This window comes from Symphalangus syndactylus, chromosome 2 (genome assembly GCF_028878055.3).
Source record: "Symphalangus syndactylus isolate Jambi chromosome 2, NHGRI_mSymSyn1-v2.1_pri, whole genome shotgun sequence".
Classification (NCBI taxonomy): Eukaryota; Metazoa; Chordata; class Mammalia; order Primates; family Hylobatidae; genus Symphalangus; species Symphalangus syndactylus.
The window spans coordinates 114198002-114221505 of record NC_072424.2 but is presented as its reverse complement, the minus strand read 5'-3'; the positions used below and the strand labels follow the sequence as shown (position 1 = coordinate 114221505).

General features: G+C 39.0%; 1 protein-coding gene and 1 pseudogene across 12 annotated transcripts in view; one reads left to right on the top strand and one right to left on the bottom strand.

Annotated features, from left to right (window-relative positions):
- MAP7 (microtubule associated protein 7) overlaps positions 1-23504 on the top strand; it is a 221941-nt gene that overhangs the window by 178328 nt on the left and 20109 nt on the right. For 3 of the 12 annotated variants that reach the window (XM_063622357.1, XM_055264950.2, XM_063622354.1), the window contains exons 6-10: positions 2232-2342; positions 8144-8257; positions 13662-13786; positions 19834-19946; positions 20252-20535. In XM_063622357.1, the coding sequence (XP_063478427.1) occupies positions 2232-2342; positions 8144-8257; positions 13662-13786; positions 19834-19946; positions 20252-20535 (747 nt within the window). Of the gene's footprint in view, positions 1-2210; positions 2343-8143; positions 8258-13637; positions 13787-19833; positions 19947-20251; positions 20554-23504 lie in introns of all 12 variants that reach the window. The other 9 variants (XM_063622349.1, XM_063622343.1, XM_055264959.2 and 6 more) reach the window with 7 other exon arrangements.
- On the bottom strand, positions 21199-23397 carry LOC129474125 (large ribosomal subunit protein P1-like; annotated as a pseudogene).

Here is a 23504-nt window from a genome sequence, read left to right as displayed (position 1 = left end):
TGGATTACCTGAGGTCAGGAGTTTGAGACCAGCCTGGTCAACATGGTGAAATCCTATCTCTACTAAAAATACAAAAATTAGCCGGCCATGGTGACACATGCCTGTAATCCCAGCTATTCAGGAGGCTGAGGCAGGAGAATTGCTTGAGCCCAGGAGACAGAGGTTTCAGTGAGCTGAGATTGTGCCACTGCACTCCAGCCTGGCCGACAGAATGAGACTCTGTCTCAAAATCAAAACAAAAACTTGATACATTCAAAACTTATTCTTTTGTGTGTTTGTTTTGTTCAGTGAGAAAAAGAATAAAAACTGTCTTATATATTAAGTAATAAACAAATTCATGGTGTGCCTCCATAATTTTAACAATTTATGGCAGATTTAGATGCTTTACTACTAATGATACTTTTTGAGATGGGAGGATCTACTGTAGCTCATTTTTTCCGCTTACTCTGAAGCAGAATTAAATGTTTTTAATAACTTGTTGAGAATCTGCCTGAGGATAGGCCTGTATGTGGACACAATTTTCCCCCAACTAAAGTGTAACGTATAAAGCAATATCAGAAAATGTACTGCTATAAAATCACCTGGAAATGACTTTTGTATTCCTCTTCCTACCCTGTACCTCACATGTCATCACTAGGATGTTCCTTTTGATGTTTGACCCTAAATCCTTTCTTTGTTTGGATTGCCCTAAGAGTCCATCAGCTAAGTGTAAATGTGAGGCACAGAAGTGGTTTTTTTTTAATAATAAAATTGCTTCAACCATTAAAATGAATCCCAGCTGAAGATAGAAATGTCTGATGTTAATCAAAGACTTGCTTATTACCAATGTACTATAAATAGTAGTCAAAAATACACGGGGAAAAGTTTGCAGCAATTTTTTCTTACTGCCAAGGTTAGTTAGACCAACGGGTACTGAGTTTTGGAAGCATCTCCCACAAGGAATATTTTTGTTTTAGTTTTAGAAGCAAGTAACAACAGAAAAATAAAACAAAATACAGCAAAAACCCCTTTCACTTTGGCTACTATAGATCAGAACATTCACCTGCCTCCTGGATAAATAAGGAATAAGAGTTTTTAGACTTTCATTACATGCAGTGTTATTTGAGGAACACCATTTATCCTAATGAGCATGATTATAACCTGGGTCCACTATACCAACAGCAGGCTGCTAATTCTTGCCTTTTATATGCTTATTTCCCTTCTGATTTGAACTTAAGAATTCTAAAATTATGCCAGGCACAGTGGCTCATGCCTGTAATCCCAACACTTTGGGAAGTCAAGGTGGAAGGATCACTTGAGGCCAGGAATTTGAGACCAGCCTGGGCAATGTAATGAGACCCCCATCTCTACAAAAAAATTAAAATATTAGCTGGGCGTAGTGATTCCTGCCTAGAGTCTTAGCTACTTGGGAGGTTGAGGTGGGAGGATCACTTGAGCCCAGGAGATCGAGGCTGCAGTGAGCTATGATCATGCCAGCCTGGCCAACAGAGCAATACCCTGTCTCCCAAAAAAAAAAAAGGAAATTTTAAAATTACTCGACTATAGGATAAACAATACTATTGTTCATGAATGTGTGTGCTGATTCTACATTTGTAGCCACACTAACTCGTAAGCACAGAGGTGTGGTTCTTAGTAGATTTTAATAAAGGAACGTTTCTTAAAAATCCTGTCCACACTTAGAATGTTTCTTTTTCTTTTTCTTTTCTTTTTTTTAAACAACAACAACAACAACTCTTCTTCTATAATGAACTTTAATGCCCTGGGTAAAATGACTCTGTAAGCAAAGTTATCAGCAGTTACACAGAACCTGGTGTTCTTTTTATCCCAGTGTTTGCGTTCTGTGTTACCAGCATGTTACCACTCCATTGTTCCTTCCTTTGGAGATTTCAAAGGCATTTGCTTTTATGGTCCTCTTTTGCTTCATAGTGTGCCTCCACTATTTTAGAAGCCCTTCACTGGCCTTCCTTTTGTCTTCGTCCACTTGTATCCTTGAATTTCCATGGCTGACAAGCTGGTGAAATAAATATTTATTTTATCCTTTAAGAGAAATGAATTTTATTTCTAAGCCTTTAAGTTACCTTTAAAATGTCCACTTAGAAAACTGTGTTATTATGACAGATCTAGAAATAGAGCAGAAAGCATCCAATCCTAGTTTTTCCTTCCATCAGTGAACTAGGAAATTGCAATCCTGCATGTTGGCTGTCAATTAGCATTATCTCCATTTGTTTTAGATCCAGACAGGCGGTCAGTTTCCACCATGAATCTTTCGAAATATGTTGATCCCGTCATTAGCAAGCGGCTCTCCTCTTCATCTGCAACTTTACTAAATTCTCCAGATAGAGGTACAGTCCAAAGGAAAACGAAAAAGTGTCTGTTATTTACTTAATGCTTTTTTTTCTGGATGTTTACAGATAAAAATAAGCATCTGAAGTTGCTTTCCCTACGTTTCTTAAATAGGAAGAAAAAAACTTCAGAGTAAAAAAGCAATAAACGGCTGAGCAGCATTTTCCTTGCGACAAGAACATTTCTCATTTTAGAACTTGGCTGAGTGATTGCATTAGCAGTGACGAAAGCGGTGCTTCTCTCAACTTTTTAGTAAATGAGTTTACAGCTCCAGAAATCACCCACTTATCCACCAACATGCAAATAATCTTTGTTATGAACATTTCTTTTACTTCAATCATACTGTCTTTGGCTTTTCATCTATCTGTACTTTGGGAATTCCAGGCTCTGATTTTCTTTAAAAACTTTTTAAATGATTCATATTGGTAGATTTTATTTTGCCAATTTACGTCTCATTTAACCAAATTATTTCTTACTGCATTTCTTATGTGTGCTGTTGGTTTTTTGGTGTCCATTCATTAACTCTTGAGGGATCTGGCCTAACTTCAAGAAATCATCATAATTACAGCCTCCTGAAACATTTAATATTCATAGTCCTTTATTAACATCTTGTTTGAATTTTGAGTTTTATTCATCCCATGGATTTACAGTACATGAATGTTGAGTTATTTATAAAGCGAAAGTTTTGTTTTACATATATCATAGAATGAAAAAAATCAAGCTTTTAAGATAAGCTGCTTGTTTTTCATAACTAAGATGATTTTAAATAAAACCAAAGAATTGTTGTGCAATATGAAGCCCATACTCTTTAAAAGTAAAAAATTGTGGTTACTTTGAGTACTTTATTAAGAAACTGATTGGGAAAGTTTCAGTGTTTATAATCTTTAAAAAATGTAATGTGTGCATGTTCTGTATGTGTGTATGTATATTTATATATTTTGTATTGTATAAAAGTTATGGTGTCATTGTAATGTACAATATTCTATGACTGTTGGCGTTATTTTATAACTAATCTCTTAAAATAGTAAATGTTTGAACAACTTTCCATTCTTGTCTTTTAGCCAAAACTATTTCTTTTTGTTTTTTTTAACCTAATTTGCCTAAACCATCAATATTAGACTTGTAGTCAATATTGTAGTCAAATTAGGGGCCTTTCATAAATATTATGAATTTAAATTTCTTTCATAAATATCCTTTATTTTCAAACCTATTCCCTAAATATAAGACAAAATACAGCATGTGAATGTTATTCTTACAGTTGTCTATTCATTTTTCTTTGCAGTTGGTCACTTAGCACTTTAATTTCATACTTATGTGAACCTGGATCTGAGAAAAACTACAATTAGTATTTTACACTTCTTTAAAACTTTATTATCTTCTACAATCCCATAGCTGAAATTAGGGTAAGGGTGGGAGTAGGGAGCTGGACAACAAACTTGGCAATATCCTGTCCATGCTGTAGAATGACATTGAATTGTCTGTATCAATTAGAAAGATGTGTTCTAGACTCTCTGCACGATAGACCTTCTTAAGGCAGTAGAATCTTGAACTGAGAAAGATCTACTGGATAGATCACCTACTCTAGTTGGGGTGATAGAGTCCCTAAGAGGTTGCGAGCCTGTCTTTAATGTCCTACAGGCTAATTGTTGCAGAAGGGCGACTCCTCACCCGTGTGACTGCCACACTGTATCTTCAGTTCTCACCTTCATGGATGTCCTTTCTTAGATTGACTCTGACTCCATGCATTCTGTGTGTGTGTGTGTGTGTGTGTGTGTGTGTGTGTGTAAGGTTAGAAGTGGTAAGGAGTAGAGAATTAGGACATAGGACATCAGGGTTAAGGGAAGTTCAATAACCAGTTCATAGGTGGGGCCAGAAAACTGCCCTGTGAATCATGGTAGAGGCCCAGAAAATCGAATACTAAGCAGAAATAATAGGACAAGAGGGAAAACGCTAGATTTGAGAGTTCTGCTTCTCTGCCTCCTTACCAAAGAACTGTCAATCAGTTCCTGGTCTAACAGGCCAGGTCAGCCTGAAGGGCCTCCCATATATTGTCTAGGAAGGAATTTTTTTCTTTTTAACTTAAGCAAAGCCCTCAGTAGAACCCTGAAAGGCTTAGGCCTTTTATTATAGTGAGAATTTTAAAACTTCTTCTGAATTTAAATTTCTCTAATTGAGAAATTTAAGGCCAGGCGCAGTGGCTCACACCTGTAATTCCAGCACTTTGGGAGGCCAAGGCAGGTGAATCACTTGAGCCCCAGGAGTTTGAGACCAGCCTGGGCACCATGGTGAAACCCCATCTCTACTAAAAATACAAAAATTAGCCAAGCGTGATGGTGTGCACCTGTAGTCCCAGTTACTCAGGGGGCTGAGGCAGGGGGATCACCTTAGCCTTGGGAGGTCAAGACTGTGCTGAGCTATGATTGTACCACTGTACTCCAGCCTGGCCAATAGAGTGAGATCCTGTCTCAAAAAGAAAGTAATTAAAAATAAATAAAAGAAATGTAAGTATTCCATTAGTTCTTTCCTGCTATTTTTAAAAGTTAGTTATACTTTATTATCTCATTAGAAAGCATTCTTACCAGATTGTTAAATTGGAGGACCTTATAGACAAATACGTCGAGCAGGTATATACATCATTATTAGATTGTTTGAGCTTTCTCAGTCCTAAGGCATAGGCCTTAAAGCTGAAATTAAATTGAGGCTCCGATACCATCAGGGCTCATGTTCTGCTGGAATGTATCCAAACAGCTCTACTAGTTATTAGAAATACTGAAATATTTCCATATCACTTTTCCAAGATGTGCTTCCCCAGGCCCTCCAAAGCCAAGGGAAGCCAGTCATTAGTGTAGTGTCTGTGCCTTGTCAGTTTTTAAATATTTTAATTATTACATCTGAATATAGTGTTACATGGACTGATAACATTACTTTGGTTAAAGGAAACCTCTGATTATGAAGGTTTCTGTAATTGCTGGAACAGAATGTTGCCACTGGAAATTTTTACATTAAAAGTATATATTATTATCTTTAAGCTGTCTGCTTAACCAACTTTTTCTCAAGAAAGAACATTAGGAAGTTGGAAAAGAGTAAGAATGAAATTGCCTACTCTTTGCTTAAAATCCATCAATACATTTTTTTCCCCAGAATCTTCATCATAGGACTCAGAGGTAGACCTCGAACTAAATTCTGTTCACAGGCTTGTTCTGTTTTACCTGAGCAGTGTTGTTTGTTCTTGTTTTAATTAGAATTAATTGCCAACACTTAAAATATAGAATACTTCATATAACATTTCAATTTTCTACTTATAATGAAAAAATCAGAACCTGGCAACATGTGTCTAATTCCTTCCTGGCACCTATTACCTGAAATGGAATAGTGATGTCACGCTTATGGGAGGAAGTGGTAAGGCAGGTATCCATAAAGTTTGTTTATCCCTGATCATTTATTTATGTTAACTTGCATGGCCCCCAGAGGCCTTTGAGTTTGCCTCTCTTCATCTGGGTGGTCTATAATGGAAATTGTCAATATCTCAATTTTAAGTGCTTAAATAGGATCGATGCCATAGAGTTGTTCCATGAGAGTTAATATCTCTCCCTTCAGTTTGGTAATCTTAAAATCAGGCCCCTCTAGGTGAAAAAAAACAAACAAAAACCAAAAACAACAACAACAACAACAACAATATACCAACTCTCCTTTATTGATCTTTACTAAAAAGTTATCTTATGGATGCTCTATCTCCATCTTGGTCAAGGCATAGTTATGAATGTGGTGGAAGTGGAAACGTGTTTCTCCTAACAATATGTTTAGTTCAGAGTATCAGGAGATATAAAACAGATCTCTCTGGATTTGCCTTACACACAGGTTACAATGGGTTTTTAATCATTTGAGATAAATTTTTTGGTCGATGCCTTCAGACTCATGGAAATAAAGTAACTGAACTTCTTAATGGAGAAAGGAGACTTATCTTTTCCATGACAACCCATCTCTGCAGTTGTAAGCCACAGTCATCGTACAGTTTTTCTAAGAAAAGGAAGAGTTTAACTTTCTTCCCTTTCTCATCTCTTGAAAATAGTTCTGTTGAAGATTTTCAGTTAATCTTAATCACCTTTTCCCTATTGATTTTACCCTGTACATGTATTCAAATTTTAGATTGTATTCTATTCTGTTGTTACACACACTCACACTGCTACACATAGCTTATGATAGTACTTAGCCCGTGGCACTTTCTAATTGTAACTATTGCAGTAGTTTTTATAACATCTTTTTAATTAATGTCTTAATGTCAGATAATATTTAATTTAACCATGAAGACTTTTCTAATAAACTCTAACAAACAATTCACTAATTCTTAAATTCACCAGAGCCTGATGAAAATAGCTACTTTTTTAAATTAGTCACATAGTTAAGGTACTTATTGGAAGTTGATACTTCATTCCAAATAGAAGCAACTACTTTTAAGACAATGTTTAGCAGTATATGGCTTTTATTAACTAAAACTAATTTCCTAGCATTTAAATGCCATTCACTTAAAATATGATATATATAAAATAGTTATATAGAACACTGCTCCAGAGGCAAAGAAGACTTGCACTTGCTGTTTGTGGAGTGGAACAGAAGCAGCCTTTTCAGGTGTAGACAGTTTTAAAGACTTTTAATCCAGTCACAGTGGCATGCACCTGTAAACCCAGCTACTTGGGAGGCTGAGGAAGGATTGCTTGAGCCCAGGAGTTCAAAATCAGCCTGAGCAACATGGCAAGACCCCTGTCTTAAACAAACAAAAATACAAACAAAACTTTTAAAATGACAGGAATGTGTTCTAAAATAAAGATATGTAATCACTTCAGTGATATTTGTAGAATTTTGCAAGCTTTGCTGATATTTTTGGAAAATAGCTTCTATCTTTCCATGAGCCATCACTGGAAACTAACCATATAAGCAAAGTAATTAATTTACAATTGCCATACATTTCCCTACTATGGCCTTGCTAAGCTCCAATATAATTTGGGACCATACATCATTGTGTTATTTTAAATTTGTTTTCTAGACTTCTTAGGCATCCACTAGCAATCTCTAGGATTATGTTTATGTTGAATTTTGGCTTTTCTGTTTAATTTTATCTTGCTTCAGCTTTAACCTCGTCCTTGGCCAAATTTTTTATATTGTTGCCAAAAAGGGACCTGAAAGAACCTGGCTTGCCAAGTGAAAATGTCAAAAGGATTCCCATACAGAACTTTGCATGAACCTTCTTTCATTTTATTATATCTGATTCCCACACACATACTCCCATTGCCCAAGTAGCAATTCATGGAGATCTAGCATAATTTATTGGGGTCCCTTTCTGTCTTTTATTTAACTTGTCTTTCATTAACCTGCCAGTACTTCTATTGGGGTTTAGGTACTTAGGAAGTCTTTTGACTAAGGTGTGTGCCATCAGTCTACTGCCCATCCCAATGCCCATCAGATAGTACCACTTTGGAGTTACAGATACACACCAAAACAATAGCTGAAATGATATTTTTTGTTTATTGCTAGTTGACTAGTAAAAGAGGGTGGTTAGCAAAATTTGCATCTGTAAAACTAATTTAGAGCTTGCTACAAACTTAACATCTTGAAGAAAAGCAACCTGGTGGAATAACTGCTCCCTCTGGACAGGGGTCCTGTTGCCCTGACTCTTGGCCAACCATCCTCCCTGCAGAGCCTGGTCCTGTGAAGGCCCAGCGTATGGAAGCGATAGGTACGACGTATTATGCCCTCTTGACTGAAAAGAATGCCTCTAACATCTTGCTTATGTGGTGACATTTAGCTCGCCGCCTGCAGCTCAGCCCATGGGAGAGCAGCGTTGTTAACAGACTCCTGACGCCCACACATTCGTTCCTGGCCAGAAGTAAAAGCACAGCTGCCTTGTCTGGAGAAGCAGGTAAAACTGTCCAGGTGGAACTTTCCCCATGAGGTCAAGTCCTCCCTTTGAAGCATATTCATCTAATCACATCTCACTTTTTCACAAAATGCGCTTCTTTCTTCCCCCGGTGGAAATGTCTGTTGGTGTTGGTTTCATACCCCTGGCATTGTTTCCTCTGGGCATCTGCCTTAGCATCTTATCTGGACACCAGACGCCAGGCAGGCTGATGAAGCCTCTCCCTGGGCTCCAATGGCTTCAGAGGCTTCTGTCTGTTCATAACATTACCCGAAGAAAGTATTCCTTCCCTGCCTTTCCTTCTGCCTCTGTCTCTGAGCAGATAATCCAAGGTAGAAATAATTTAACATTTAATACTAATATATGGACTTGGGAATAAAATCAAAGCGCAAGTCTGTTATTTCAGCATAGAATTTCATAATGTGGCTGTGGCAATAGCTACTTCTTCTCCCTGTCTTTTATATGTAATCTAGGAATTGTACCCTTCCAGAACTCTCAGAGTTGTGGAGTAGGCTAATTGTAATATGCTTATTTGTTACATTTTTGAAATTACATGAAACATGCTTAGTACCCGTTATGATGATTGGTTATAACTCCTACTTTTTTGAAGTGCAAAACATACCTGAATTAGCCAGTCAATTTAATGAGAAGTTAGTGTGGAGCCTACATCTAGTTGGTAAGCCTCCATCTAGTTAGTAAGAAAGGCTTTGGGTAACAGATCTCTCCTGGTGAGTTGATTTAGGTTTTCCCAAATATCTTTGGGGACAATTGGTGTATTTATATAAACAGTCTACTAGCCCTCATCTTTGACACTTTAAAAGTGCTTTGCCCTTGCAAGCCTCTCCATGTTCATTAGCCTGCTTTTAAGTAATAATTGCTGGTGGTTTCATGGTGTCTTTCATCTGCAGTGCCCAATGAGCGAATGAATCTCAGTCCTAAATCTCATAGTACCCCTGGGAGACAGTCACGAAGGCAAATGTGGGCATTCCCACAACCTTCTTATGAAAACCAAGTGCAGCGACAGTAAGTGATTTACACCAAAGCCACTTAGAAAATGGGTAGACAGGATCATAAATGTGCTTACTCCTCCATCCTCAATGCCCTGAGTGATGCTTTATGTGCAATTGTGCAGTCAACTAGCTGAACCACAGTGTTCTGTGTTCTCTGTAAAGTCACACTCCTGTCAGAGCCATCACATTGCATCTGAGGTTTTCCTGGAGGACAAAGTACAGCTTATTTCAATATTTTTTCTATGCCTATGAATTTCACACTTTTCTACAAGTCATGAGTTTTTCTTTAGCTAATTGAAAAGCTTTTAAACTGCTTTTCAGGCTGGGCATGGTGGCTCACACCTGTAATCCCAGCACTTTGGGAGGCCGAGGTGGGCAGATCACGAGGTCAGGAAATCAAGACCATCCTGGCTAACACGGTGAAACCCCGTCTCTACCAAAAATACAAAAAATGGCCAGGCGCAGTGGCTCACGCTTGTAATCCCAGCACTTTGGGAGGCCGAGGCGGGCGGATCACGAGGTCAGGAGATCGAGACCACGGTGAAACCCCGTCTCTACTAAAAATACAAAAAATTAGCCGGGCGTGGTGGCAGGTGCCTGTCGTCCTAGCTACTCGGAGAGGCCGAGGCAGGAGAATGGTGTGAACCCGGGAGGCGGAGCTTGCAGTGAGCCGAGATTGTGCCACTGCACTCCAGCCTGGGTGACAGAGCAAGACTCCATCTCAAAAAAAAAAAAAAAAAAAAAAAAAATTAGCCGAGTGTGGTGGTGGGCGCCTGTATTCCCAGCTACTTGGGAGGCTGAGGCAGGAGAATGGCGTGAACCCGGGAGGCGGACCTTGCAGTGAGCCGAGATCACACCACTGCACTCCAGCCTGGGGCACAGAGCGAGACTCCGTCTCAAAAAACAAAACAAAAAACCGCTTTTCAGTCCTATTTTCTAGCATTTAGCTGGTTTATGGCTGTCGTGCCTCTGAATCTCCCCTTGTATGCTATGTTGTGCTAAAGGACTGCCTCACAGCTGGGAAATTGTCTTTACTATTTTTGTCATCACTAACTCTTGTCACTTCTTTCACTTTCCCTCTAGTCTTTTCCAATACCGTTTCCTCATTTTCCACCCATTCTACTTGCCCATCTTGTCCCCTTCTTTGTTGTTATGCTCAACCAAGGTGCTTTTTTATCTGCAAACCAGCTCTTTATTTTGACACATTTCTATTCTCCTTTTCACAAGTTGATATGTTTCTGTAATTTATTTTAGTGTGAAAGAGTGCATAGCTTTTATTTGAGCTGCCTGTTTTGTCAATACATTGCCTGCTTCATTGTCACCGATTTCATCGATACAGCTTATGTTTAATGAACCAAAATTCCTGGGGTTTTTTTAAATTTTCATTTAGAAGTATGTGTGCAAACATCTCTTCCAATTATCTTGTCAAAACCACATTTTCTATCATTTTTATTTTTCATCTATTGTCCTTGATTATTCTTTCATGTTTTCCCATTTTAGTGTTGTCCCTCAACCTCATCATATTCCTAATTGCCATTGGTAAGAAGGTAACCTATAATATGTCCTGTGCTGGGTTACATCAGCAGATTAAACAACTACTTTTAGCCCTGGGATGTACAGTGATTGCAAACTCCCTGCACAAACAATACAGTAGTTGAGAACTGGAACTCCCAGTCTCACCCTCTCATTTGCAGCCACTGCTTTGGGTTGACTTTTCTATACTTTCTTTCCCCAGCACATTCAAAATACAAGTGATTATTAGAACTCAGGATTAAATAATGTATATATAATGCTTAGACTAGTACCTGCACATAGTAGGCCCTCAGTAAATGCTAGTATCGTATTACCATATTATGCCGTTTTTCTTTTTGCTATGCTACATTTCAACTACTTGACCTGCATTATCTTTTCTCTGCACCCATTATTTCATATAGAAAATGCTGAATGAGTTCAGTTAATGCATACTTACCACCAAGAGTACGATGAAATACATATATTGTGGGAGACTTTCTTAAAGACATTTTCATGAGACAATGTTCATGTTTAATTAACTACTTGGGATATGAAGTGTACTCTGGGAAAAAATAACTATATATTGTTATTATTTCTTAAGAAGGGCAAGATTATTCAAATAATTGATTTGAAGATTTCAGGTTTTTCAGTACTTGCTATTCAGTGCAGCAATGAATTCCATGAAATCTAATATCCTTACAAGAAATTTAGGTTTCTTTTAGCCAAAAGATGTTCTATGGACTAAATTTGAGGATGTTTTTCTATGGACTATACTAGCCAGGTTTAAGGATATTTTCAACCCATACTTAGTATCACGTCAACATTAAAATAAAGAATAAACCAGAGGCCTGGTGATATTGGCTTACATCCATGATGGCTTCAGGAAATGCTCCATAGATATTTCATGAAATTATTTTCCACTTGAGGGAAAAGAAATCATATTTCTGTCCTTCATTCCTTTTTCAGTGTCAGACCCGTGGCCTCCAAGCAGAGCTGTTTTCTAGGGTTTTTTGATCCTTGAGCAAGGTGAATGGCCTCTGGCTGTGCCCTGGGCAGTGTGTGCCTCTCCCCCCCAGTTATTAATCCCCAGAAGTGCCTTGTGCCAGGATGTTATTCCTTAAATGCATTTGATTGGCTTGGAAGAATTTTGCATTAGTGAACTCTTGTCTAGAAAATACAAATGCCTTGTTGTGGCGCTTGAGAAAAGATTATTTTCAAAGAGTTTTTCCTGTGATCACAGGCAAAATGACAAAGAGATTCCCTTCCTTCACAATACAAATCCTTCCTTCTCCATTAAGGTTGGAAGTAAAGCTTTATGTCAGTTTCCAATTAAGAAGTACATATATTATTTTAAGGAAAACTGAAGAAATGAAGAAGTGTTTTAGTTTGTCTTGAAGAAACAGAATTCTGTTTTCAAATGATGGGAAAAGAGACTGGTTTCCAATCTATTCACTGTCAAGGCTGCAGTGAGCCGAGATGAGATTGTGCCACTGCACCCCAGCCTGGGCAACAGAGTGAGATCCTGTCTCAAAGCAGAACAAAACCATGCAGTGATAGCCAGAAGATACTGCCAGGCATTTAATGAAAGGGTGCATTAATAAAGATGCAATCTGATTGACTTTCTGTCTGTAAACTAAACCCAAATAGCAAATCTTTTTTCAACTCTATAATCCTGAAGTTAAGATCACCCCAAATTTGTCTTGTGAGCTTTTGTTTTTAATTTATTAATCCTCTTACATTCAGCTGGCATAGTGGTTTCTTTAAAGGGTTGCTACAAAGACTACAGTTGAGAAGTCCTTTTATAACCATGTCCAAATACATAGTATTCTCTATACTTGTGTTTAATTGTCTTGTTTTTGCTAGGAAATAAAATTTCTGAATGAGATCTGAAAATGGACCTTAGAACCTGAATACTCACACTTGTGATAACTATGCAGTGTTATATGAATTTCCTTAAACCCACTGTTGTTTGCAATAAGTTGATTCATGATAGTGTTCCTTGGAAGGTAAATGGTCAGAAGCTATGTGGTTTTTCATATAATACTCCATCTTGAGTAAAACTGTAAAAGTTCTTCATGGTTCAACCTTACATTTGGCGGATCTAACATATTTCTGTTCTATTCAGTATTTTAAATAGATATAGCTAATCTCCCCATATGCTCTAATGCTGCTTCTTATGAACTATCAAATGCCTTGGCTTTTGGGAAAACCCGGAAGCATGCATTTGGTTTGCCTATAAATAAATAAGACATGTACAGAATATTTTCCTGGAAAAGTATTACTTATCCTCGCGACAAGTCTTAACACCTGGTAAGACTTGTTCACTTAACATTTTTTAAGTTTGGTTGCTTTTTTCCCCTGCCGGCTGTTGAACTTGAATCCTGAAACAGTTGTAGTATATCTTGCTTGCCTGTTTGCACGCTTCCTCTCTTTCCACCTTTTGTTCCATCTTAAAGCTAATTTAGGAAAAGTCTGGTTATAAACTAGTCTTTATATAAAAATTATCTTTTATCACTAATGTAGTGTTTTTTCCAGAACCATCAGCTAATAGGAATATAAGACCGTTGCTCTCCATAATTACTGAATTACTTCTACATCTTTCACTAGTATTTAAAGAGCCAAAGAGCTAACAATATATTCCAGATTTTTTACATGGATATGCCTTCCTTTTGGACTCATCATAAATTCATAGGACTGTAAGGACAGTTGAGTATGATGGTTCTGGGCACCTTTAGGTAATAACATCTTCTTCCTACTTTTCTCTCTATCTCTGCTTTGCTCCTTTTCCTGAACCTGCTTTTGGCTTTCTTCAACTGCTCCTCTGGCACTCTTGTGTGTAAAACCAATCACCTGCACCCTAGTTATCCCCATTTGTCCTCGTTCAGCATCTTGCAGCCCCATCATCATGCCCTACAAAGCTGCACACTCTAGAAATTCGATGGATCGACCAAAACTCTTTGTAACACCACCTGAGGGCTCTTCTCGCAGGAGGACCATTCATGGCACAGCGGTGAGTAGCTGTTGGGAGCAGCTGGGCAAGTCTGGGAGCCAGTGCTGTTCCTGTGCAGACTGGACACGACCCTGAGGTGCGGTGTGGGCGCAAGAGGGGGAGACCGCAACATCCACCATCCCATCTTTCCCATTGATCATGAATCTGGCTGGCTGGGCAGCAGTGTCCCCTCACTTCCTCTTCACTTGGGGATTTTGCTCTCCCTAAACATTTGAATTTGAAGACAAAAGCTGTTCTTTGTTCAAGCATGTATGAGTGGACACCCTGCCCTCCTGGAGCGTCCATACACATAAGTGCAATGCCAGAATACTTTCATTTTTTAAAGTAGGAAAACCAAATGGCCTTTGAAGGGGAAGTGGGCTTGGACCGCTGCCTTGGCATTTTATTCCAACCATATCCAGAAGCTGGCTGAACTCTAAATGTGGTTCACTCAAAAGCAAGATAAAGAATTTTTATCCTGCTTGGCTAATCCCTGTCAAGGCCCTGTCAAGGGATCTTAAAATATAGTCAAAAAAGTATTTTGAAAACATTAGTCATTTGCTAAATCACTAATTCTTAAAAGGCTGTTAGGCTATGCTATAAACTCTGATTTTGTAAGTGAAAAATATAATTTGTACTTGTTATTACGGGCTGAGGTAATGTTAATTTTCACCATGCTATAAATGCAATGAGGTAATTTGTATGTCTCCAGGAATCTTCTTCTTTGTTTTAAATCCTGTGTTTATTTGGTATCAGTTGAAAGATATAAACCTTGTTCTGTGGTCTTCAGACATTGTACTTTAGTCTTAAAGGACTCACCAGTGAACTAGAAGATCTCATTGCCTCTCTCCAGGATAATAGTATGACCCTTTTGATGAAAGGCTGAAACAGTTTCTTAAAATTGTAACTTCCCAGAGCAATTCAGATTTATAAACCTGATGGACACTTAAAAGGATTTTGCTTAAAGGATAATTCAGGGTTGTGAGAGCTTGATGGCTTTGCCTACAGCCTGTGTTTCTTTGAAGCTCCATCAGCCTTTCTGGAATCAGTGTTTGATTCATGATTGAGTCAGGCCTCCAACCCTCTAAGCCACAGGTGAAACAATCTTTGATGTCTGGGAAGTTTTAATTTATTAGAGTGTTGGTGTTTCAGAGATCCTCCTTAGCTGTAGACAAAAAGCTGTAGTTAAACAGAACAGCTTGGCCCCAAAGTTGGGTACTCACTGGGCAGGGGAAAAGAGCATTTACTATGGAAAAAATATCTTGTTCTGGGTAAAAACAAAAATTAACACTCTTTGAGAGAAGGTTGAGGGCCACCTGTGGCTGACAGGTTAAATGAGAGATTTGTCATCACATGATCCAGAGCCTTTGTTTGTTTTGTTTTTATTACCTTCCTCTTTCTCTATTTAATCACGTAGCTGTCTTTTTACCTCTTTACAACCAAGTATTTAGGCAAATACTAACAGAAAACGACTCAGAGTCATTTATACCCTGGAGCTGCACTGTGGAATTCAGTAGTGACTGGCCACAGTGAGCACTTGGAAAGTGGCTACTGAGACTGACAAGCTGAATTTTAAGTTTTTAAAAAATGTTTAGTTGCGGTGAAAAAAATATATATATATATAACACAAAATTTACCATTTTAATCATTCTAAAGTTCAGCAGTGTTAAGTATATTCATATTGAAGTGCAACCAATGTCCAGAACTTTTTAAGTCCTGCAAAACTCAAATTCTATACCCATTAAACAACTCCCCATTTCCCCCTCCACCCAGCCCCTGGCAGCCACTGTTTTAATTTCTGTTTCTATGAATTTAGCTACTTTAGAGACCACATAAAAGTGAAATTATGCAGTGTTTGAATTTTTGTGCCTAGCTTATTTCTTAGCATAATGTCCTCAAGGTTCATCCTTGTTATAGCATATATCAGAATTTCCTTCCTTTTTAGGGCTGAATAATATTCCATTATATTTGTATACCACATTTTGTTTATCAGTTCATGTGTTGGTGAACATTTGGGTTGCTTTCGCCTCGTGGCTATTGTGAATAACGCTGCTATGAACATGGGAATATAGATATCTCTAGAGATCCTTCTTTCAGTTTCACTTGATATATAGGGATTGCTGGATCATATAGTAATCCTATTTTCAATTTTTTGAGGAGCCTCCATGCCATTTTCCACAGCAGCTGTACCATTTTACATTCCCACTAACAGTGCACAAAGATTTCTGTATCTCCACATTCTCGCCAACAATTGTGATCTTGTTTTTTGATAACAGCCATCTTAAGGAATGTGAGGTGATGTCTTGTAGTTTTGGTTTGCATTTCTTTAATGATCAGTAATGGTGAACATATTTTCATATGCTTGTTGGCTTTTCATGTGTCATCATTAGAAAAATGGCTATTCCAGTTCTTTGCCTACGTTTTAATGGGGCTATTTTGTTTTTATTGAATTGTAGAGTTATTTATATATTCTGGTAGTAACCCCTTATTAAATATATGACTTACAAATACTTTCTTCTATTCCATAGGTTGCCTTTTTACTCTATTGATTGTTTCCTTTGATATATAGAAGTGTTTAAGTTTGATGTTGTCCCATTTGTTTATTGTTACTTTATTGCCTACGATTTTGGTGTTGTATCCAAGAAATCAGTACCAAACACAGTGTCATGAAGCTTTTCACTTATGTTTTCTTCTAGAGGTTTTATAGTGTTAAGTCTTACATTTAAGTCTTTAATCCATTTTGAGTTAACTTTTGTATATTTTAGAAGGTAAGAATCCAACTTCATTCTTTTGCATTTGGATATCCAGTTTTCCCTGCATCATTTGTTGAAGAGAATGTCCTTGTTTCATTGAGTGGTGTTAGCATTTCACCATATACACAAGAGTTTGTTTCTGGGCTCTGGATTCTATTCCATTGATCTATATATCTTTTTTTTTTTTTTTTTTTTTGAGACAGAATCTCACTCTGTCACCCATGCTGGAGTGCAATGGCACAATCTCAGCTAACTGCAACTTCCGCCTCCCAGGCTCAAGCAATTCTCATGCCCCAGCCTTCTGAGTAGCTGGGAATACAGGCATGTGCTACCACGCCCATCTAATTTTTGTATTTTTAGTAGAGAGCGGGTTTCGCCATGTAGGCCAGGCTGGTCTTGAACTCCTGACCTCAAGTGATCCACCCACCTCAGCCTCCCCAAATGCTGGGATTACAGACATGAGCCGTAGTGCCCAGCCCCATATATCTGTATCTGTCTTGATACCATTACCACACAGTACTGATCACTGTAGCATTTTACCAATTGAGTATCTCTAATTCAAAAATACAGAATGCTCCAAAATGTGAAACTTTTTGAATACCAACATGACACTCAGAAGATGCTCATTGGAGCATTTCAGATCTCCAGTTTTATGGATTAAGGCTGCTAAAGCAGTAAGTGTTAATGCAGGTATTTCAGAATCTGAAATCTGACACACTGTAATCCCAATCATTTTGGATAAGGGATACTCAACCTGTAATATGTTGTGAAATCAGGAAATGTAAGAATTCCAACTTTGTTCTTTTTCAAGATTATTTTGGTTCTTCAGGGTCCTTTGAAATTTTCTGTGAATTTTGGGTTGAATTTTTATATTTCTGCAAAAATAAAAAATTATATTGGGATTTCAATAGAGAATGCATGGAATCTGTGGATCGCTTTTGGTAGGAGTGACATCCTAACAGTATTAAATCTTCTAATCCCTGCACACAGGACTTCCTTCCATTTATTTGTGTTGTCTTTAATTTCTTTCAGCACTATCTTCTAGTTTTCAGTATGCAGATCTTTAGCCTCCTTTGTTAAGTTCATTCCTAAGTATTTTATTCCTTTGGATGCTATAGGAAATAGAGTTGTTTTTCAAATTTCCTTCTCTATTTTAGTTAATTTGAATTAATTAGATTTAAATTCAAATAGGCAATTGTGGTTAGTGGCTAAATTTAGAACATCTTCATATCAGAAAGTTCTATTAAACAGCACTGCCTTAAAGTATCTGTCAGTGAATCATCTCTGTTGGAGGATATTTATACTGTATTCTAAACCTACCTTAATTATAAAATTAAAGTCTTTTTCCTGCTGATATGTTGCCCAGACCATTGACTTGCTGAGCATGTGTTCCCCCTCAGCATTGTGGAAAGTATTAATAGGAAAGATGATTGTATAGATGGTGGGCTATTAGATCAGGATGAGAATCAGGAGTGCTTTTACATGTGTGGTACCCAAATGGGTGGTTGGAATATAAGAGTAACGAAAGGACTGAAAGGGTTAAAAAAGAAAAGAAAAGAAAAAAAAACTCCCTGGTTGGGAGGGTGTTAAGTATTGAGTGTTTTTCCAAACCATTCCTCCTCTGCTCACCTACCCCTACGTGATTAAAGGAGATCACTTTTAAAAAAGAAAGAATTGGCTCAAAGGCACTGTAATTCTAGGATTATATACCTTTATATAGGTTCATTCCCTGATCCCTGTATTATCAAGACACAGATAATAATCCCCAACCGCCCCCCCGCCACATCAAAAATTGTCCCTCTTGAGTCTTTTTCCCATTTAGATCACCCATTGATCTGATTTCAGCCAAATCAAAATGTTTTGAGAAAAAGAAAAAAAAAGAAGGGCTACTTGAGGTACTTAACCCCAGTCTTCCCTGGGAAAAGCCCTGGGCCTGCCACTCTGTACACTAGCCAGGAGCACCCCATATGGTGGCTGCAGCTTTTGATACCCAAAGCCCACAGCAGCTCTGTGAGGTCCCACCTCCTACTTTTGGGGACCTAAAATGGGAGAAATGGTGGTTGAACAGCTGGAAATGAGGGAGAGCTGGCACACACCTTGTGAAGCTCTTCTCTGCCTCTTCATTTTTTCTGTTTAGAAATCCCAGGGAGACAATAAGCATTATTTGACACTTAGATGTTTTTGCTCCTCTGATAACCTAGTCCATCAACTAGGATGCTACTAAGGAAAATGGAGGGAAGCAATTAAAAGGGACACTGAGGGGAATAAAAGGGAAAGGAAGGAAGAGAGGAGTCGATGCTTGAGCCAGGCAGAAAAGGAGAGAAGAAAAGGTACAGTACTAGTTCATGTGACCTGGGGCTAGATAATACTCTACCCCTTCCCATGCACGCTTGCAGTCTGCCCTCCTGACAGGTGTTCACATAGGTGCCTCCAGCACATGCCCCTCCCACCTGAGGGCACTGTCAGGTTTCAGATACTTGGAATGGGTCTGTTTTGCTCTGTACAATTTTTGTTTGTTTGTTTTGGTCTTGATTGACTTTAGAGTAGTGGAACACTTCTCTGGGCTTCCCTTTGCCCATTTTGACTTAGGAAAGTGTCATCTCTCTAGCTGAATTCCTAGTTGGCAGTCAGGGAGGGGTGATGTTTTGGCCCACTTTCAGATCTCAGTTTATTCCTGGTAAGGAAGAGCAAAAAAATAAATAGCTGAAATTCCTCACTTTAAACCTGACTTTTCTTCAAAATCACCTGTTGTATCAGTTATCTATTGCTGCAAGAGGACACTAGGTGAGGAAGGACTTGATTCCATTATACATCAATATAAAAGAAAAAAATGAGTTTATGTCTAATATAGCAGGCATATAATTTTTTTAAAGACTGAGATATAGTATGTTTGGGGGGAAAATGCTAAAGAATTAAAAAGAAAAAGGTGTGTTTTAATTAAAACTTTTTTAAAAATGAAAGTAACATTTGACATTTGTGTGGGATAAACCAGATTGGGAGATTTTGCTTCAGGTAATTAATTTTAGACACAAAGTATAGGTGCTTTCTAAAAGTATGTATGTACATATGCTTTTTGACAAATATGACTCCAACACATCCGGAACCACCTTATTAGTGTCACATTGTGTTAATTCAGTTATACTGTTCAGTGTTAAGCTAACAAGGGCCTTTTGTTGAGATGGAATGGGTATATGTGACATAGCTGAGAAAATTTCTTAAAAGTCATTCAATGGTTTCTAGCTCCACTGTTGAGTATTGTGAATGTGGTTGCCTCGCTTATGGAAAAATCTAACTATTGAGTTTCTCTGAACTTAGAGCTATAAAAAAGAAAGAGAGAGAGAAAATGTACTCTTCCTCACATCTGGCACCCGAAGGGCTGTATCTCCATCTAATCCCAAAGCAAGACCGCCAGCTCCCTCCCGACTTTGGTAAGTGAATATAAGTGGCTGGCTGGGTTGTTCCATGTTAGAGAATTAGTTGCTCTCTCCTCTGAAAGTGAACTGTTCTTCTCATGCTGTTTGTCTTTGACTTAGGGAATAACATTCTTCCCGAAAGGAAAGAAAAAAGAAATTGGAATGGTTCCCTAAAGCAACTCTATTTCTGCATCTACCACATAAAAAACAAATACTCGGAGCTAAATATCTGCATTCTCTTCCATCGAGTCATGTTCTAGGTTCTGGCAAGCCTGTTCTCATGTGTCCCCTTCTGTCTGCCTTGTTTGTTTGTGGCCCAGGCTTCCGTCCAAGTCTCTTCCTCATTTGCCTGGCACACCCAGACCGACATCCTCCTTGCCACCCGGCTCAGTCAAAGCTGCTCTTGCTCAGGTCCGGCCCCCATCCCCCGGCAACATCCGCCCTGTCAAGAGGGAAGTCAGAGGGGAGCCTGAGAAAAAAGACCCTGAGAAGGAACCTCAGAAAGTTGCCAATGAGCCCTCACTAAAGGGCAGAGCACCTTTAGTGAAGGTAGAAGAAGCCACAGTTGAAGAGCGGACACCTGCTGAACCAGAAGTTGGCCCTGGTAAGAGCAAACTCACCTGTGGTCTGGGTGCTCTCTCTTTTTCTCCCGCACTGCTGTGATGAAGCTTTTTTTGTTTTCCTTTTCTTCTCTTATTGGAGACTTGGAAATTCTACTCTAAGGTTAAGTTTAACACCTTTCCTTAAGTATAATATTTTAACTTAGCATTGCTTAAAAATAGTTTTTTACTTAGCAACGCTAAGTAAAAAATTACCTGGCAACACTATTCCTGTGCATACTGGAGTTTAAGGACCCCTGGCGTAGCCTGTGTGCTTGATAGAAGTCAGAATTTTTTCCAGAAGACCCACTGGTTTTCACCTCTGCCAGGGTAACCAGATGCTACTTAGAAATGTAAAATCACCTGCAGCTCAAAGTTCAATTATTTCTGGTTGAAAATTGTCTTCATTCCAAAGCTTTCTAGGTGAGACTTAATTTGAAGATAGAGGGTAGGGCAAGAAAGAGGAGATGATTCAAGACAGGTGAAAATGGTAGAGAAAGGAGGAGTCCAGTGTTTGCTTCCATGGAAAAATAAAGAAAGGAAAGGAAGGCCATAGAGCATCATAATAGCCATGAAAAAAAATCTGTGGAAGCGGAAGTAGAAATGTAAATCTCAAATCATACATCCAAAAGCCTATTGTTAGAGCCACAAACACGTGAACTCAGGTGTAGGTTCTCAGTGCTTTTATTGGCTGAGTCCATTTCACAAAATGTGTTCAGAGCACCTGCATCAAAATCACCTGTTGTATTCATTATCTATTGCTGCATAATGAATTAGCAGCATAAAACAACAACAAACATTTATCATATCATATGGATTCTTGGGGTCAGGAATTTGGCAGCAGCACAGCTGGGTGGTCCCTGCTCAGGACCGCTCATGAGATTGCAGTCAAGCTGTCCACTAGGGCTGCAGTCATCTCAAGACTCAACCAGAGCTGGAAGGTGGCTTACACACAAGGCTGGGGGCAGGTGGCCTCAGCTTCTCCACACATGGACCGCTCCATATTATTGCTGAATGTCCTCGTCTGTCTGCTTGCTCTGCTGGCTTCTGCCAGAGTGAGTGACCTGGAAGAGAGAATGAGGAGGAATGTACAATGTCTTTTATGACCCAGCCTCAGAAGTCACACACCAATGTTTCTGTCACATTCTGTTAAGTAGAAGCAAGTCACTAGGTGGAACTCACACTCAAGGAGAAACGTAGTCTCCACCTTTCGAAGAGAGAGTTTTCAAAGAATTTTTTTTAAGAGTTCAGCTTTTTATTGAACTTGTTACAAAAGAGGTTTAGTCAAAAAGACCAAAGCCCATATCCTCCTCGGACTCCTCAGACTCTCTTTTCTTTGCTTCTATTTCTTATCCTCACCTGGAACAGCATTGGTGGAGAGGGCAGGACCTTCTGCTGGTGCAGGTCCACGAGCTCCTCCATTGCAGATGAGGCTCCCCATGTCAACATTGGCCAAGGCTTTTGCAAACAAGCCAGTCCAAAAAAGTTCAACATTTACACCAGCTACTTTAATGAGGGCATTGATCTTATCCTCTTTGACGGTCACCTCACCCTCATGCAGAATGAGGGCCGAGCCTTATGCAGAATGCAGGCGAGCTCACAAACAGAGGCCATGGTGCGAGCAAGTGTGGAGCTGGCACTGCCAGGCAAGGTGCTAGTTGCTAGATGAAGTGAGGGTCCCACTTCAATGTGGCCCTACATTCCTCAGAGGGACCGAGTGCAGCTTGGCAGCAGCTGAGGAAAACTAGAAATATTTTTAAACCACCACATCTATAACGTTTTGACATACAGACCCTTGGCTTTACCTCAGACTTACTGAGTCAGAATATGTAGTGGTGGATATGAGGACTCTGAAAGATACTAAGCTTGTCAGTTGATTCCTAAACATGGTTGCCAGATAGAACACGGGATGGCCAGTTAAATCTGGCAATGCTATTCCTGTGCATACTGGAGTTTAAGGACCCCTGGTGTAGCCTGTGTGCTTGATAGAAGTCAGAATTTTTTTCCAGAAGGCCCACTGGTTCTCACCTCTGCCAGGCTAACCAATGCTATTTAGAAATTTAAAACCACCTGGAGCTGGGAATTCAATATTTCTAGTTAAGAACTGTCTTCATTCAAAAGTGTTCTACTTAAGACTTAATTTGAAAATAGAGGGTGGGGCAAAGAAAGAAGAGATGATTCAAAACAGGTGAAAATGTTAGAAAAAGGAGGAGTCCAGTGTTTGTTTCCGTGGAAAAAGGAAGGAAAGAAGGTATAGAGAGCATCATGATGGCCGAGAAAAGTCTGTGGGAGCAGAAGTAGAAATGTGACTCTCAAAACGAGGGGCCGGAGCAGCCAGGGGCCAGAGCTTGCACTTGCTGGTGCCTTGCTCACTGTGGTGCAGAATTGTGAGCATCTGTGTGGGGCTTCTGGGGCACCAGCTCTGTAGGTCATCTTCCTAAATCTGAGTAAGGCCAGAGAACTTCTGCTCCCATCTTGCATCTTGGCAGCCTGGGACATATAAGCAGAATGAGCACCAGCTCCCAAAGAGGCCCTGAGCTCCTCCCATCTCAGACCTAGAGACAGCTCTGGGGAGACAAAAGGGTCCTCTTCACAGGGTATCATCCTCCCAGGCTGAATCTGGACTCGTGGCATGGATGCTGAGGATGCTGCTCTAGTAATGAATGGTTACCGAAGAGTAGGAATTTTCAAATGCAATAAAAGACAAATGGATGATCTCATCTTCTTTTTGCTCAGCATATAACTCGCCACAGACTCTAACATGAGGCTCTGTACACATTCAATATATGTTGTTAACTGATTTAACTGGTGTAAAAATAAGACTTGGTGACAGAGTGTCAGCTTTGTTGGATGTCTTACTTACACATACTGATTTTTTTATCTGTTGCTTGGTTACAGATAGAACACAGTGAAACCGTGAGAACACACAATAATAAACATTCCCTTTTCTTTCATAATGCTAAATTCTAGGCCT